This window comes from Loxodonta africana, chromosome 13 (genome assembly GCF_030014295.1).
Source record: "Loxodonta africana isolate mLoxAfr1 chromosome 13, mLoxAfr1.hap2, whole genome shotgun sequence".
NCBI lineage: Eukaryota > Metazoa > Chordata > Mammalia > Proboscidea > Elephantidae > Loxodonta > Loxodonta africana.
In genome coordinates, this window is record NC_087354.1 from 13,776,033 (window position 1) to 13,788,149 (window position 12,117).

The 12,117-nt window shown below is 39.8% G+C and overlaps 1 protein-coding gene across 4 annotated transcripts in view; it reads left to right on the plus strand.

The window, feature by feature from the left end:
- Positions 1-9,185, plus strand: part of LINS1 (lines homolog 1) — a 43,930-nt gene extending 34,745 nt beyond the window's left edge. For 2 of the 4 annotated variants that reach the window (XM_010593866.3, XM_064296244.1), the window contains exons 6-7: positions 1,460-1,631; positions 3,815-8,793. In XM_010593866.3, coding sequence (XP_010592168.2) covers positions 1,460-1,631; positions 3,815-4,715 — 1,073 coding nt within the window. In that variant the 3' untranslated portion in view covers positions 4,716-8,793. Of the gene's footprint in view, positions 1-1,459; positions 1,632-3,814 lie in introns of all 4 variants that reach the window. The other 2 variants (XM_003413798.4, XM_064296245.1) reach the window with 2 other exon arrangements.
- Positions 9,186-12,117: the final 2,932 nt, after the last annotated feature.

Sequence of the window (12,117 nt, forward strand, 5' to 3'; positions counted from 1 at the left end):
ATCCTTTTTATGTAATTATATACATAAGTAAAATAATTCATAATTATCAAATCTGAAGACCAGTGTAATTATAATCATAAATTCCACTGATTTGTTTAATTAAGCTGGTTATGTTTTATTAACTTCTTTTCGAAAGTAAAAAGAGAGCTAATATTACCTTAAGAAACAGCTTTGTGTGGGCTAAACTGAATTTGTGTAACATAATGAATGGCTTAGGTTAAAAAAAAAAGCAGCTGCTGTTACGCGTCACCTCACAAGAAGTGATATAAGTCGGTTCAAATTCATGTGTTTGTAGTATCTTGCTCTTATTATCGTTCTTCAAATTAGTATACCTACTAATGTGGACTAGTGATGATTAGAAATTGAAATTAATGTGTCACAAGTTACACTGACAAAGAAATTGTTGCATATAATTTCCTGGATGTTAACTCAAGTCCAAAGAAGACCACTTAAGGGTGTGACATTCAATTTAACTGTTAGGGAAAACATGTTCCCCATTTAACTTGAGAAAAACAGAGTGTCTTTAAATAAGCAGCATCAAAAGGGAAAGCTTGTTTAAATTGGAAGCACTGACTTCCCGAATTGCTTTGGGTAGCATTTCGCTTTGAAAACTACATGTTAGATAAAAACCTGTGCAGTTGTAATTTAAACACTAGGTGGCACGTTTTATATAATTCAGAGTTTTAAACTGCAGTTAAGACTCCCCAAGACCTTTTTTGTTTTTTTGCATGCATATCTTAATAGTAGTACTATTTTTTAATGCTATAAGCAAACAAACAGGACATTCTTTTTCTGATATTGCTGAAGCAGTAGTTTTTCTTTGGTTGCATCATTGCCTCTAGTAACAGATAGTTGTAGCATCCAAAGAAGAGATTTCTGTTATTATTCGTTTAGTTGTATGCTTTTAGAATATAAATAACATGATGTAATGTCATATAATATAAATAAGAATTCAGGTTAGAGGTGATACTTTTATTTCTCAGCCATAATTACTTATTTGACATCTACTGTATTTTTATGCAGGTAACACACACGTTCTACGTCTGTTTGCCAACCTCGCCCTCCTGTGAGCTATTTTCAGAAGCACTGCTCTGCCAATTTTTTTTTTAAGCGTGCTATAAAAAAAATTAATATCGTGTGTTTATGAAAATGCCTCATGGGCGAATGGCAGACAAGTGTAGAAGGGATGCGTTATTTGCAAAAAAACGCGGTATGTCAGATAGATGCTTTGGCTGTGCATTTTAACTGTATGCTCTTAGGTGAGCTGCGCTTCTTCTTTGAGCCTCAGTTTTTTCATTTGCAAAATCAAAACAGTCTCTAACTCGCAGAACTGTTTGAAAGTATGAACTGTGATAATGCGTTTTAAGTGCTTTATACGTTATAAATTTATATATAGACAAGGTGTTATTAATGTATTCAAGCACTGTTGCCTACATTTTGAAATTTCCATTTTTTGTAGTTGGTTTACAGAGATATATGTCCGAGTTACTGACCTTCTTAAAGCCTCACCTCCAGCCCTCTCTGCAATCGCATAGTCCATGTGAGTGGCTGTCTAGGGTCTTCATAGAACAGGACGATGACATGCTGGAGGCTGCCAAAGCGTTGCTGGGCATCTACCTGAAGTTGACCAGGTTGGTATAGTTGTACGTACTTGTACTACCTATATGCCAGGAAAGCAGGACACATTTCTAATAATGAGCTACACATATTTACTTTCCATCCTTTGGGAGGAAAAAAAAATCCCTAAAATGATTGCGGTTTCCTCATGAGTTCCAATTCCTTTCTTTAACCCTGTCTACATGAAAACAAGCTTACATTTGAGCTCTCATTATGAAAAGTTGGCTGGCTGGGCAGATTTGGGGTACTAGAACTGGACTGGGATGAGAAAACACGGGTTCTGGTTTACTGGTTTTGCCTGTGTGGTCAGGATCTTAGTGTAGTTGATGTTGAAGAACTCTTGGCATCTTTAAGACCCACTGTTGTGTACTCAGCTTCTGGAGACTTTAACTACGATTTTTACGTTTGTAAAGACGAGTGTGAACTTGTCAACAATCAAAGGAGATATTCTGGATTTTTATTTTCATTTATAGTTGAATTTGAGCTGATTATCTTCTTAAGGCCAATATCGGAAATTGGTTAGGAAGTGGTATTACTGATGACTTTCTATGCCAACCCCGTTTCTGCTTTATTAAAACATGTATTTGGGGGGGTATATGTTCTTGTGTCAAATATCTATAATTGGTTATGAAGTTGGTAACTGATGATGACCTTTTACACTATCTCTGCTTCTGCTTTATTAATGCCCTAGAGTATTTGCTTTATTTCCATTTCTTTCTTGGCCTGGGTCAAGGGGATTTCTCACTAATGATTGTCGGTGTGGTATTTTCTGCCAGTACTTCCTTGTATTATGACACTGTCGGCAGTGGCTGCTTTCAGACTGCAAGTGTTTGGGGCCAATTTGCAAAAGGGTTCTTAATCAAGAACACAAAATTCCTGCATGTGTTTTGAATTAGGCTAAAAAATGGTCAAATACAAATTCCTCTGAAAATGCACATACCTGTTAGAGTATCTTCGTTGTCCTCACAGTTGGCTTCTTAGGCCTCCGGATGGAGGAAGCTTGTGAATTACATTCACTCTCTGTGTGAGTTTCTAACTTTCTTACTTCAGTGTGTCCAGGGAGGCATGTGCTTGTGCCGTGTGTTTTGTTTTGTTTTTTATGTAATTGTATTAGTTACGATTTTTTTCGTTGTAAGTATAGAAACTCAAACTAGTCAGGGGAAAAATGGGGAGAGGGCGGCTATTGGCTTATAACTGGGAATTCCAAAGGGTTGAATTGGCATCAGGCATAATTGTGTATACAGAGGTTCAAAATCATATCATTGATTTTTTTTCTCTTTTTCTCTTTCTCTGACAGCTCTGAATTCATTCTTAGGCACGGCCACCTACAGCTCCAGGCTTATATCATTCAGCCTTACAGCTGTAATCTTTAGGGGCTCCAGTAAAAGTCTCAGGGAAGATCTGATGACCCCAGTTGGGGTCACAGATTCTTGTCAGAGCCAGTCATGTGGTCAGGAGCATGGAGTACTCTGATTGGTCAGTCTGGGTCACATGCCCACCCCTGTTGAGGGAAGTGAAGCAGGAAGAGTAAGTTAGCCCCCAGCCCCACTGTACCACATAAAATTAGTTACCTGTAAGAATGAGGAGTGACACATTGGCCATTCAGTGGTAGAATTGTCACCTTCCATGCAGGAGCTCCAGGTTCATTTCCTGGCCAGTGCGCCAAATGCATTGCTACCACCTGCCTGTCGTTGGAGGCCTGCGTGTTGCTGGGATGCTGCATGGGTTCAGAGGAGCTTACAGCCTAAGATGGACTAGGAAGAAAGACCTGGCAGTTTATCTCCAAAGATCAGCCAATGAGAACCCTGTGGATCACAATGGTTCAATTCACAGCCGGTCATGGGGATGGCGCAGAACTGGGCAGTGTTTTGTTCCCTTGTCCATGGAGTAGCCATGAGTCAGGGGCTGAGGTAGCTAAAAACAAGAATGAGGAATTCTGCTGTCAAGAGAAGGGATGACATTGGACATTTGTTAGGTAGACAAAAACTCAGTGGACTTCTTTTGCTTTATTGAATCAGATTTATTTAGAGTTTGTGGAGAAAGGAAGTGGTTTTGAATTTTTTTTTTTTTCTTTTTAAAGAATGAGTAGATTGAAAAGTAATTAATGGGTGAATTATACGGTATGTGAATTGTATCTGGTAAGGGTGTTATTTAATAAAATTAACTAATGTGGGCTGTCTATTATCTTTACTTTCAGAGAATGTTGTGAAGCTACTGAAAGCTCGGCCCAAGAAAAAGAAATACGGAATCGCCACACACATGAGAATGGCTATAATCCTCATTGTGTTTTCTTATTCTTCTTAAAAAATATAGGATTTGATTCTACAGTTCTTCTGGATTTTTTGATTTCATCAGAAACTTGTTTTCTTGAATATTTTGTTAGGTACTTAAAATTACTACAGAAAGACTGGCATGATTTTTTTACCATTTGTAAGTGCTTTGATGCAGCTGAATTAAAAGATGGCATAAGTCTTCGTGGTTGTATCCCCTCACCTGTCCAAGACAGAAGCACCAGCCAAACAGAACCACATTATCGGTCTGCTCTTGGTAGTCACACAGATGCCTATGCTCAGATCTCCTGGGCTTCCGATGCTTCTTCCGAACCCCTTAAGAGGCAACATGACTTCCAGGCCATGATGTCCAAGGAGACTCACTCCAGGCTTCAGGCTGCTAGTCTGTCTTCCTCCCCAGCTTCTCAAAGTTTGGTAAATTATGACAGCTCTGATGATTCTGAGGTGGAACTCACAGACCAGTGTTTAGCAAGCAGTAAGCAGACATCTTTACACCAAGAAGCAATTAAGAAGATTCAGGACACATCTGGAACAAGTAGGAGTGAGAAAGAGCTGACCCTAGGGCCTCAGCCAAGGCCTGTGGTTCCAAAAGAACCTAATTCTTCCTTCTCCGTTGATTGCCAAGTAGCCCTAAATAGCACTGTCTCTCAAGTGGGGATATCTTATAGAACAGTTAAATGCTTTGAAGAGCTGCAAGGTGCCATTGACCGTTTGCAGAAGAAAAATCTTTTCCCATATAATCCAACAGCACTTTTGAAGTTGCTAAAGCCTATTGAGACACTATGTAAGAGTATGAGCCCTTTGTAAAACAGTAGCATTTTATTTCTAGGAACTGTTTTCCCTTAATGTACAATTTGCCTCAATGAGGTCATAGTTTAAAAAAAAAACAAAAACTCAAAGGGTTTTTTCTTTTTGCCTGCAAAAAGATTCATCAAACGACAAGTCACTTGAGAACAGGTATATACCACTTGAAATTTATGGTTGTTCAGACTTACACAGAGTTGGGATGGTTATTATCTTCCCCTGAGGTATTTAAATGTGATGTGTAAAAAAAGTTAAGATCCTAGCTGTTTTTTTTTTTTTTTTTTAAGAGAGGTGATTAGGTCTATGTACATGGTCTGTTCTATGAACATGGAGGCTATTTTTTAAATAAATGTAAATCACTAGGTGATTTTTCTATTTCGATTTTTATATGAATAATTATCTTCTTGAGGGGAGGCAGTAAACTCAAGTTTTGCTATTTTTATTGGGTTTGTGTAGTATGGGCAGCAATGGTGGTATTCTGGTAAATCTATCATTAAAGCACTCTGAAATGCTGTCCTTGAAGTATTTTTTTAATTATCCTTTTGTAGAGAAGTAAAAGAACTGAACCTGTCAAACTTTAAAATATGTTTTAAAGCTATAGTAATCAAAACAGTTTAATACTCAAATAGAGAATTGCTAATTAAAGTAACAGCGAATGACAGAAGTTAAAACTTTTGGTAATACACTGTTGGTAGAGATTATACATTGGTGATGTTTCTACCATAATTTAAGAAGCACATATTCCTTTATGTAGAATTCCACTTAGAGGAATATTCACAGATGAGCACAAAGAATGTAAATTGGAAGACGTTCAGTGCCAAAAAACTAGAAATATGTGGTTAAGGCAATGATAATCTGTTTACCCAGTGGAATACTATATAGCTGTGAAATGAACGAGGTGTATCCACGTTTGTGGATATGAAACAATCTTCAGTAAAAACAAAAGTGAATAATTGGACTCCCATTTGTTTAAGAAAAGTGGGGGTGGGGGTGCACGGAAGAAATGTATACACAGGCTCACACATTCATATACTTACATAGGTGCTTTTTTTTCCTTTCTTTATTGTAAAAGTATAGATAACAGTATTTGCCAATTCAGCATCTTTCACAGGGACGATTCAGCGACATCAGTTATATCACATTGTGTAATACATATGCTGTTGTGTGTGCCTCAACTATGTACAGAAGAATATTTAAGAAATTCCTATTTAGAAATTACCTTAAGAGACAAGTCTGAAGATCCGACTTTGCATTTATACAGTTCCCAGGGGGATTGGTTCCAAGGCCTCTGCCCATACCAAAATCTGAGGATGCTCAAGTCCCTTATAGAAAATGTCCTATTTTCACATAATCTACCGCACATCCTCCCTTATATCATCTTTTAAATCATCTCTAGATACTTATAATACCTAATACAAAGTAAACATTACAGTGCTTACACTTAACACTTAATGCTTCCTCAGTCTTTGCAAGCACTGTGTCAGGAACCAGAGGGACCATTTTGCCGCTGTAGGGGCAGCACTGACACTTAAAGGAATTTCAGCTTCTTTCTGCTTTATTGTCTGATTGTGAGATTCATTCTTACGTATCTTATGGCCCACTTCGGCAAACAACGTGCCACTTTTCAAAAGATCTAAGGTTTTAATTTCCTCATCAAAAGATAGCACGTTATGCCCTCCCTTAGCCTTTGAAGACTTGTTTTGACCACTTAATTGCTTTTTAGGAGCCATTTTTTCACAGAAACAAAAAGTGCACAAAACATAAGTAGCGAACCAACGAGATTCGAGGCTAACAATGCTCAAACGATGAGTGCTGGAGAGAGACAAGATCTGTGAAATGGTGGGAGGCTACAGCAGGGGTGCCCACACCTCTTCATTCTCAGTGCACTCAGCGTACTGCTGGGCGCAACAAATTCAAGTTAATCCTCCTTGGCACTCTTTTTTCTCCGAATATTTTCCATCCGTGGTTGTTTGAGTCCGCGGATAGGGCACCAACCTATATGGAGGGCCGACTGTATATCCTTTTGTACTGTATGTTTTTAACTGGGTACGTACGTTTTCTTAATTAAAACAATTTTAAGAAAATAAAAGTTCTTTGTGTCCTTAAGGGTACATGAATTTTAACGCATTAAAATTCATGCTTATGCAGATGTGCTTTTGAGCTGTGTTTCTCTAAAATGATAATAAAGAACCTTCAGCCCCTTGTTAGATCTGAAAAAAAAAAAGCATTCTTACATGTATGCTAAGTGCTGGTATTTCAGCACATCTACATATATAACTGACTCTTGAGTATAAGCCAACTCATCACACACCAAGCCCCTTGGTTGGTGAAGGTGATTGACATTGGCTTTGCAGTGACTGTCCTTGGCCTTTCAGAGTATCCAAGGGCTGTTCTCAGAGTTGGGCAGAAAAGGAGCATGTGACAAGTGACATTTGCATAGTGAGTTCCCAGTGTGTCCCCAACAGTCATAACTACCCTTCTCCAAGTAAAAGTCCGTGTGACTCCAAGTGAGCAAAATGTATCGTGAATCTATTCTTTTTAACATGGAATTATAACAGATACAGAAAAACATAAGTACACAGCTTGATGAATTTTCACAAACAACACAGCCGTATGATCAGTACCCAAACCAAGAAACCATGTTAGTGGCATCCCAGAAGTCCCCATTGTGTCCCCTTGCAGTCCCTATCCACCCCAAAGGTAACCTTAACCTGATTTGAGACAGCATAGATTAGTTTGCTGGACTTTCTTTTACATGAATGGAATAATAGTGTGTATTCTTACGGGCACTTCACTAAAGAAGACATTCAGGTAGCTAACAGATACATGAGGAAATGATCACGATCATTAGCCGTTAGAGAAATCCAAATCAAAACTACAATGAGATTCCATCTCCAATAAGGCTGGCATTAATCCAAAAAACACAAAATAATAAATGCTAGTAGGTTGTGGAGAAAACTGGAACACTTATACACTGCTGGTGGAAATGTAAAATGGTACAACCACTTTGGAAATTGATTTGGCCCTTCCTTAAAAAAACAGAAATAGAGCTACCATATTATCCAGCAATCCTACTCCTTGAAATATATCCTAAAGAGATAAGAGCCTTTACACGAACAGATATGTACACACCCATGTTCATTGCAGCACTGTTTGCAATAGCAAAAAGATGGAAGCAACCAAGGTGCCCATCAATGGATGAATGGATAAATAAATTATAGTATAGTCACACAATGGAATGTTACGCATTGATAAAGAACAACGATGAATCCGTGAAATATTTTGTAACATGGAGGAATCTGGAAGGCATTATGCTGAGTGAAATTAGCTGCAAAAGGACAAAAATTGTATGAGATCACTATCATAAGAACTGGAGAAATAGTTTAAACAGAGAAGAAAATATTCTTTGATGGTTACGAGAGTGGGGAGAGAGGGAGGAAGAGGGGTTTTCACTAATTAGATAGTAGATGAAAACTACTTTAGGTGAAGGGAAAGACAACACAATGCAGGAGAGGTCATCACAACTGGACTAAACCGAAAGCAAAGAAGTTTCCTGAATAAACTGAATGCTTCGAAGGCCAGTGTAGCAGGGTTGGGGATTTGGGGACCATGGTTTCAGGGGACATCTAAGTCAATTGGCATAATAAAATCTACTAAGAAAACATTCTGCATCCCACTTTGGAGAGTGGTGTCTGGGGTCTTAAACACTAGGAAGCAGCCATCTAAGATGCACCAATTGGTCTCAACCCACCTGAAGCAAAGGAGAATGAAGAACACCAAAGGCAAATGGTAATTATGAGCCCAAGAAATAGAAAAAAACCCACTGCCATTGAGTCAATTCCAAGTCATAGTGACCCTATAGGACAGAGTAGAACTGCCCAATAGAGTCTCCAAGGAGCGCCTGGCAGATTTGAACTGCCGACCTCTTGGTTAGCAGCCGTAGCACTTAACCACTATGCCACCAGGGTTTCCCAAGAGATAGTAAGGGCCACATAATCCAGAGAGCACATCAGCCTGAGACCAGAAGAACTAGATGGTGCCCGGGTACAACTGATGAGTGCCCTGACAGGGAACACAACAGAGAACCCCTGAGGGAGCAGGAGAGCAGTGAGATGCAGACCACAAATTCTCGTAAAAAGACCAGGCTGAATGGTCTGACAGAGACTAGAAGGACCCCGGAGGTCATAGTCCTCAGACCTTCTGTTAGCCCAAGACAGGAACCATTCCCAAAGCCAACTTTTCAGACAGGGATTGGACTGGACTATGGGATAGAAAATGATACTGGCGAAGAGTGAGCTTCTTGAATCAAGTAGACACACAAGACTACGTGGGTATCTCCCGTCTGGTTACTTTTGACCATCATCTGTGGCACACCTGGTGTGCCAATATGGTGCAAAGTACAAACACTGGTCAAAACAAAGTACGGACCCAAACAGGTTATGCAGAGCCTTGTGCAATTGGCTGCAATTTGGTTCTCTTGCCTCACCTGTAGTTCTCCCCACCCACTGTCCTTAGTAGCACAACATTTTCCCCTTATTTATTCACTTATCAGGAGCCATGGTGGCACACTGGCTAAGATCTTGGCTGCTAATCAAAAGGTTGGCATATCGAATCCGCCAGCTGCTCCTTGGAAACCCTATGGCACAGTTCTACTCTGTCCTATAGGCTCACTATGAGTCGGGATAGACTTGACGACGGAAAGTTTTCCTTATTGAGCCCCATCTTAAATGTTAGATCTGAATAGACATATGCACACCCATGTTCATTGCAGTCTTGTTCACAATAGCAAAAAAGATGGAAACAACCTAGATACCTATCAACAGGTGAATAAACTGTGGTACATACACACAATGAAGTATTACGAACAATAAAGAACACCGGTGAATCTGTGAAGCATCTCATAACACGGATACATCTGGAGGGCATTATGCTAAGTGAAATAAGTAAGTCAATCACAAAAGGACAAATATTGTATGAGAGTACTACTGTAAAAACTCATGAAAAGGTTTACATACAAAAAGAAACAATCTTTGATGGCTACGAGGAAGGGGAGGAGTGGAGATGGAAAAACACTTAATAGATAAGTGGTAACTTTGGTGAAGGCAGTACACAATACTGGGGAAGTCAGCACAACTTGTACAAAGGCAAGGTCATGGAAGCTCCATGGACACATCCAAGCTCCCTGAGGGACAGAATTGCTGGGCTGAGGGCTGTGGGGACCATGGTCTCGGGGAACATCTAGCTCAACTGGCATAACATAGTTTATAAAGAAAACGTTCTAAATTCTACCATGGTGAGTAGCATCTGGAGTCTTAAAAGCTTGTGAGCTGCCATCTGAGATACTCCACTGGTCTCACCACTTCGGGAGCAAGGAAAACTAAAGATACAAGGGAAAGATTAGTCCAAAAGACTAACGGACCACACCTACCATGGCCTCGGCCAGACTGAGTCCAGTAAAACTAGATGGTGCCCGGCTACCACCACTGACAGGGATCACAGTAGAGGGTCCCGGTCAGAGGTGGAAAAAAATATAGAACAGAATTCTAACTCAAAAAGAAAGACCAGACTTGCTGGCCTGAAGGAGACTGAAGAAACCCTGAGAGTATGGTCCCCAGACACCCTCTCAGCTCAGTAATGAGGTCACTCCTGAGGTTCATCCTTCAGCGAAAGATTAAACAGGCCCATGGAACAAAACAAGACTAAAGGGGCACAGCGGCCTGGGGCAGGGACTGGAAGTCAGGAGGGAACAGGAAAGCTGGTAATAGGAGCCCAGGGTTGAGAAAGGAGAGTGTTGACATATTGTGGGGGTGTTAACCAATGTCATAAAACAATATGTGTACTAACCGTTTAATGAGAAACTAGTTTGTTCTGTAAACCTTCATCTAAAGTACAATAAAATTTTTTAAAAAGTAATTAAAAAAAATGTTAAATCTGTGAAGCATTCCCCATCTACTCGAAACCATTCAATCTTATATACTTTGCATTCTCTGCACTTGGCTCATTCCCATATTATAGCATTTGACACATTATGTATTAATCATTGGTCAACGGTTTTTCTTCTTTCCCAAGCTCCTTGAGAGTAAGAATTGTCACATCCTTTATCCATTGTCTGCACCAGACAGCACCTGGAATGTCTGTCAAATTCTAGGCACGCCATAAACGTTGAATGAGAAGAGCTGCTTCTCCAAGGACTTGATCACCTATAGGGCGATAGAGATGTGCAGAGAATGGTAAGCATTAATGCTTACATCATGGTTCCTATAAGCCGCTTTTCTAAGTGCTTTGCACATGTTTGCTCTTCTAATCTTCATAATCATGCTAGAGGCTTTTACAGGTGAGAAGACTGACACAAAGAGAATAAATAACTTGCCCAAGATCACCTAACTGGTAAGATGGCAGAGCTGAGATAGGGGATTCAGGCGGTCTAATTCCAAAGTCCTCTTGTACCCCTCTGCATAATTTATGCCTGTCTTTAAAAAAATAATAATAAAATAAATAAATAAATAAATAATATATATATTTTTTAAGACAGAAGATGATACTGTTCTGCACCCCACTTTGGTGAGTGGCATCTGGGGTCTTAAAAGCTAGCCAGCAGCCATCTAAGATGCATCAATTGGTCCCAATCAACCTGGAGCAAAAGAGAATGAAGAACACTAAAGACACAGGGAAAATATTAGCCCAAGAGAGAAAAGGGGCCACATAAACAGAGACTCCATCAGCCTGAGACCAGAAGAACTAGATGGTGCCTGGCTGCCACCAATGACTGCCCTGACAGGGAACACAAGAAAGAGTCCCTGACAGCGCAGGAGAAAAGCAGGGTGCAGAATTCAGTTCTAGTAAAAAGACCAGACTTGATGGTCTGACTGAGACTAGAGGAACCCTAGAAGACATAGCCCCCAGACGATCTGTTAACCCAGAACTAAAACCATTCCTGAAGCCAACTCTTCAGACAAAGAATAGACTGGACTATAACACATAAAATGATACTTTTCAAGAGTATGCTTCTTAGTTCAGGTAGATACGCAAAACTAAACAGGCAGCTCCTGTCCAGAGGCAGGATGAGAAGGCAAAAAGGGATAGGAGGTGGTTGAATGGACACAGGAAATTGGGGTGGAAAGGAGGGCTGTATAGCCACATTATAGGAATAGTAACTAGGGTCGCATAACAGTGTGTGTATAAATTTTTGTATGGGAAACAAACTTGAGCTGTAAACTTTCACCTAAAGCACAATAAAAATAAATTAAAGAAAAAAAAAAGATAATGCATGTGACCGTTTAAAATTAGAATTGTTGCAGCTGTAGGCATACGTAATGGGATGATGGGAAGGCATGCTAGAAAGGTATATTGGGGTCAGATCATCAAAGACCTTGAGTGTTTTGACTATTCTGTAGGCAGTGGAGAG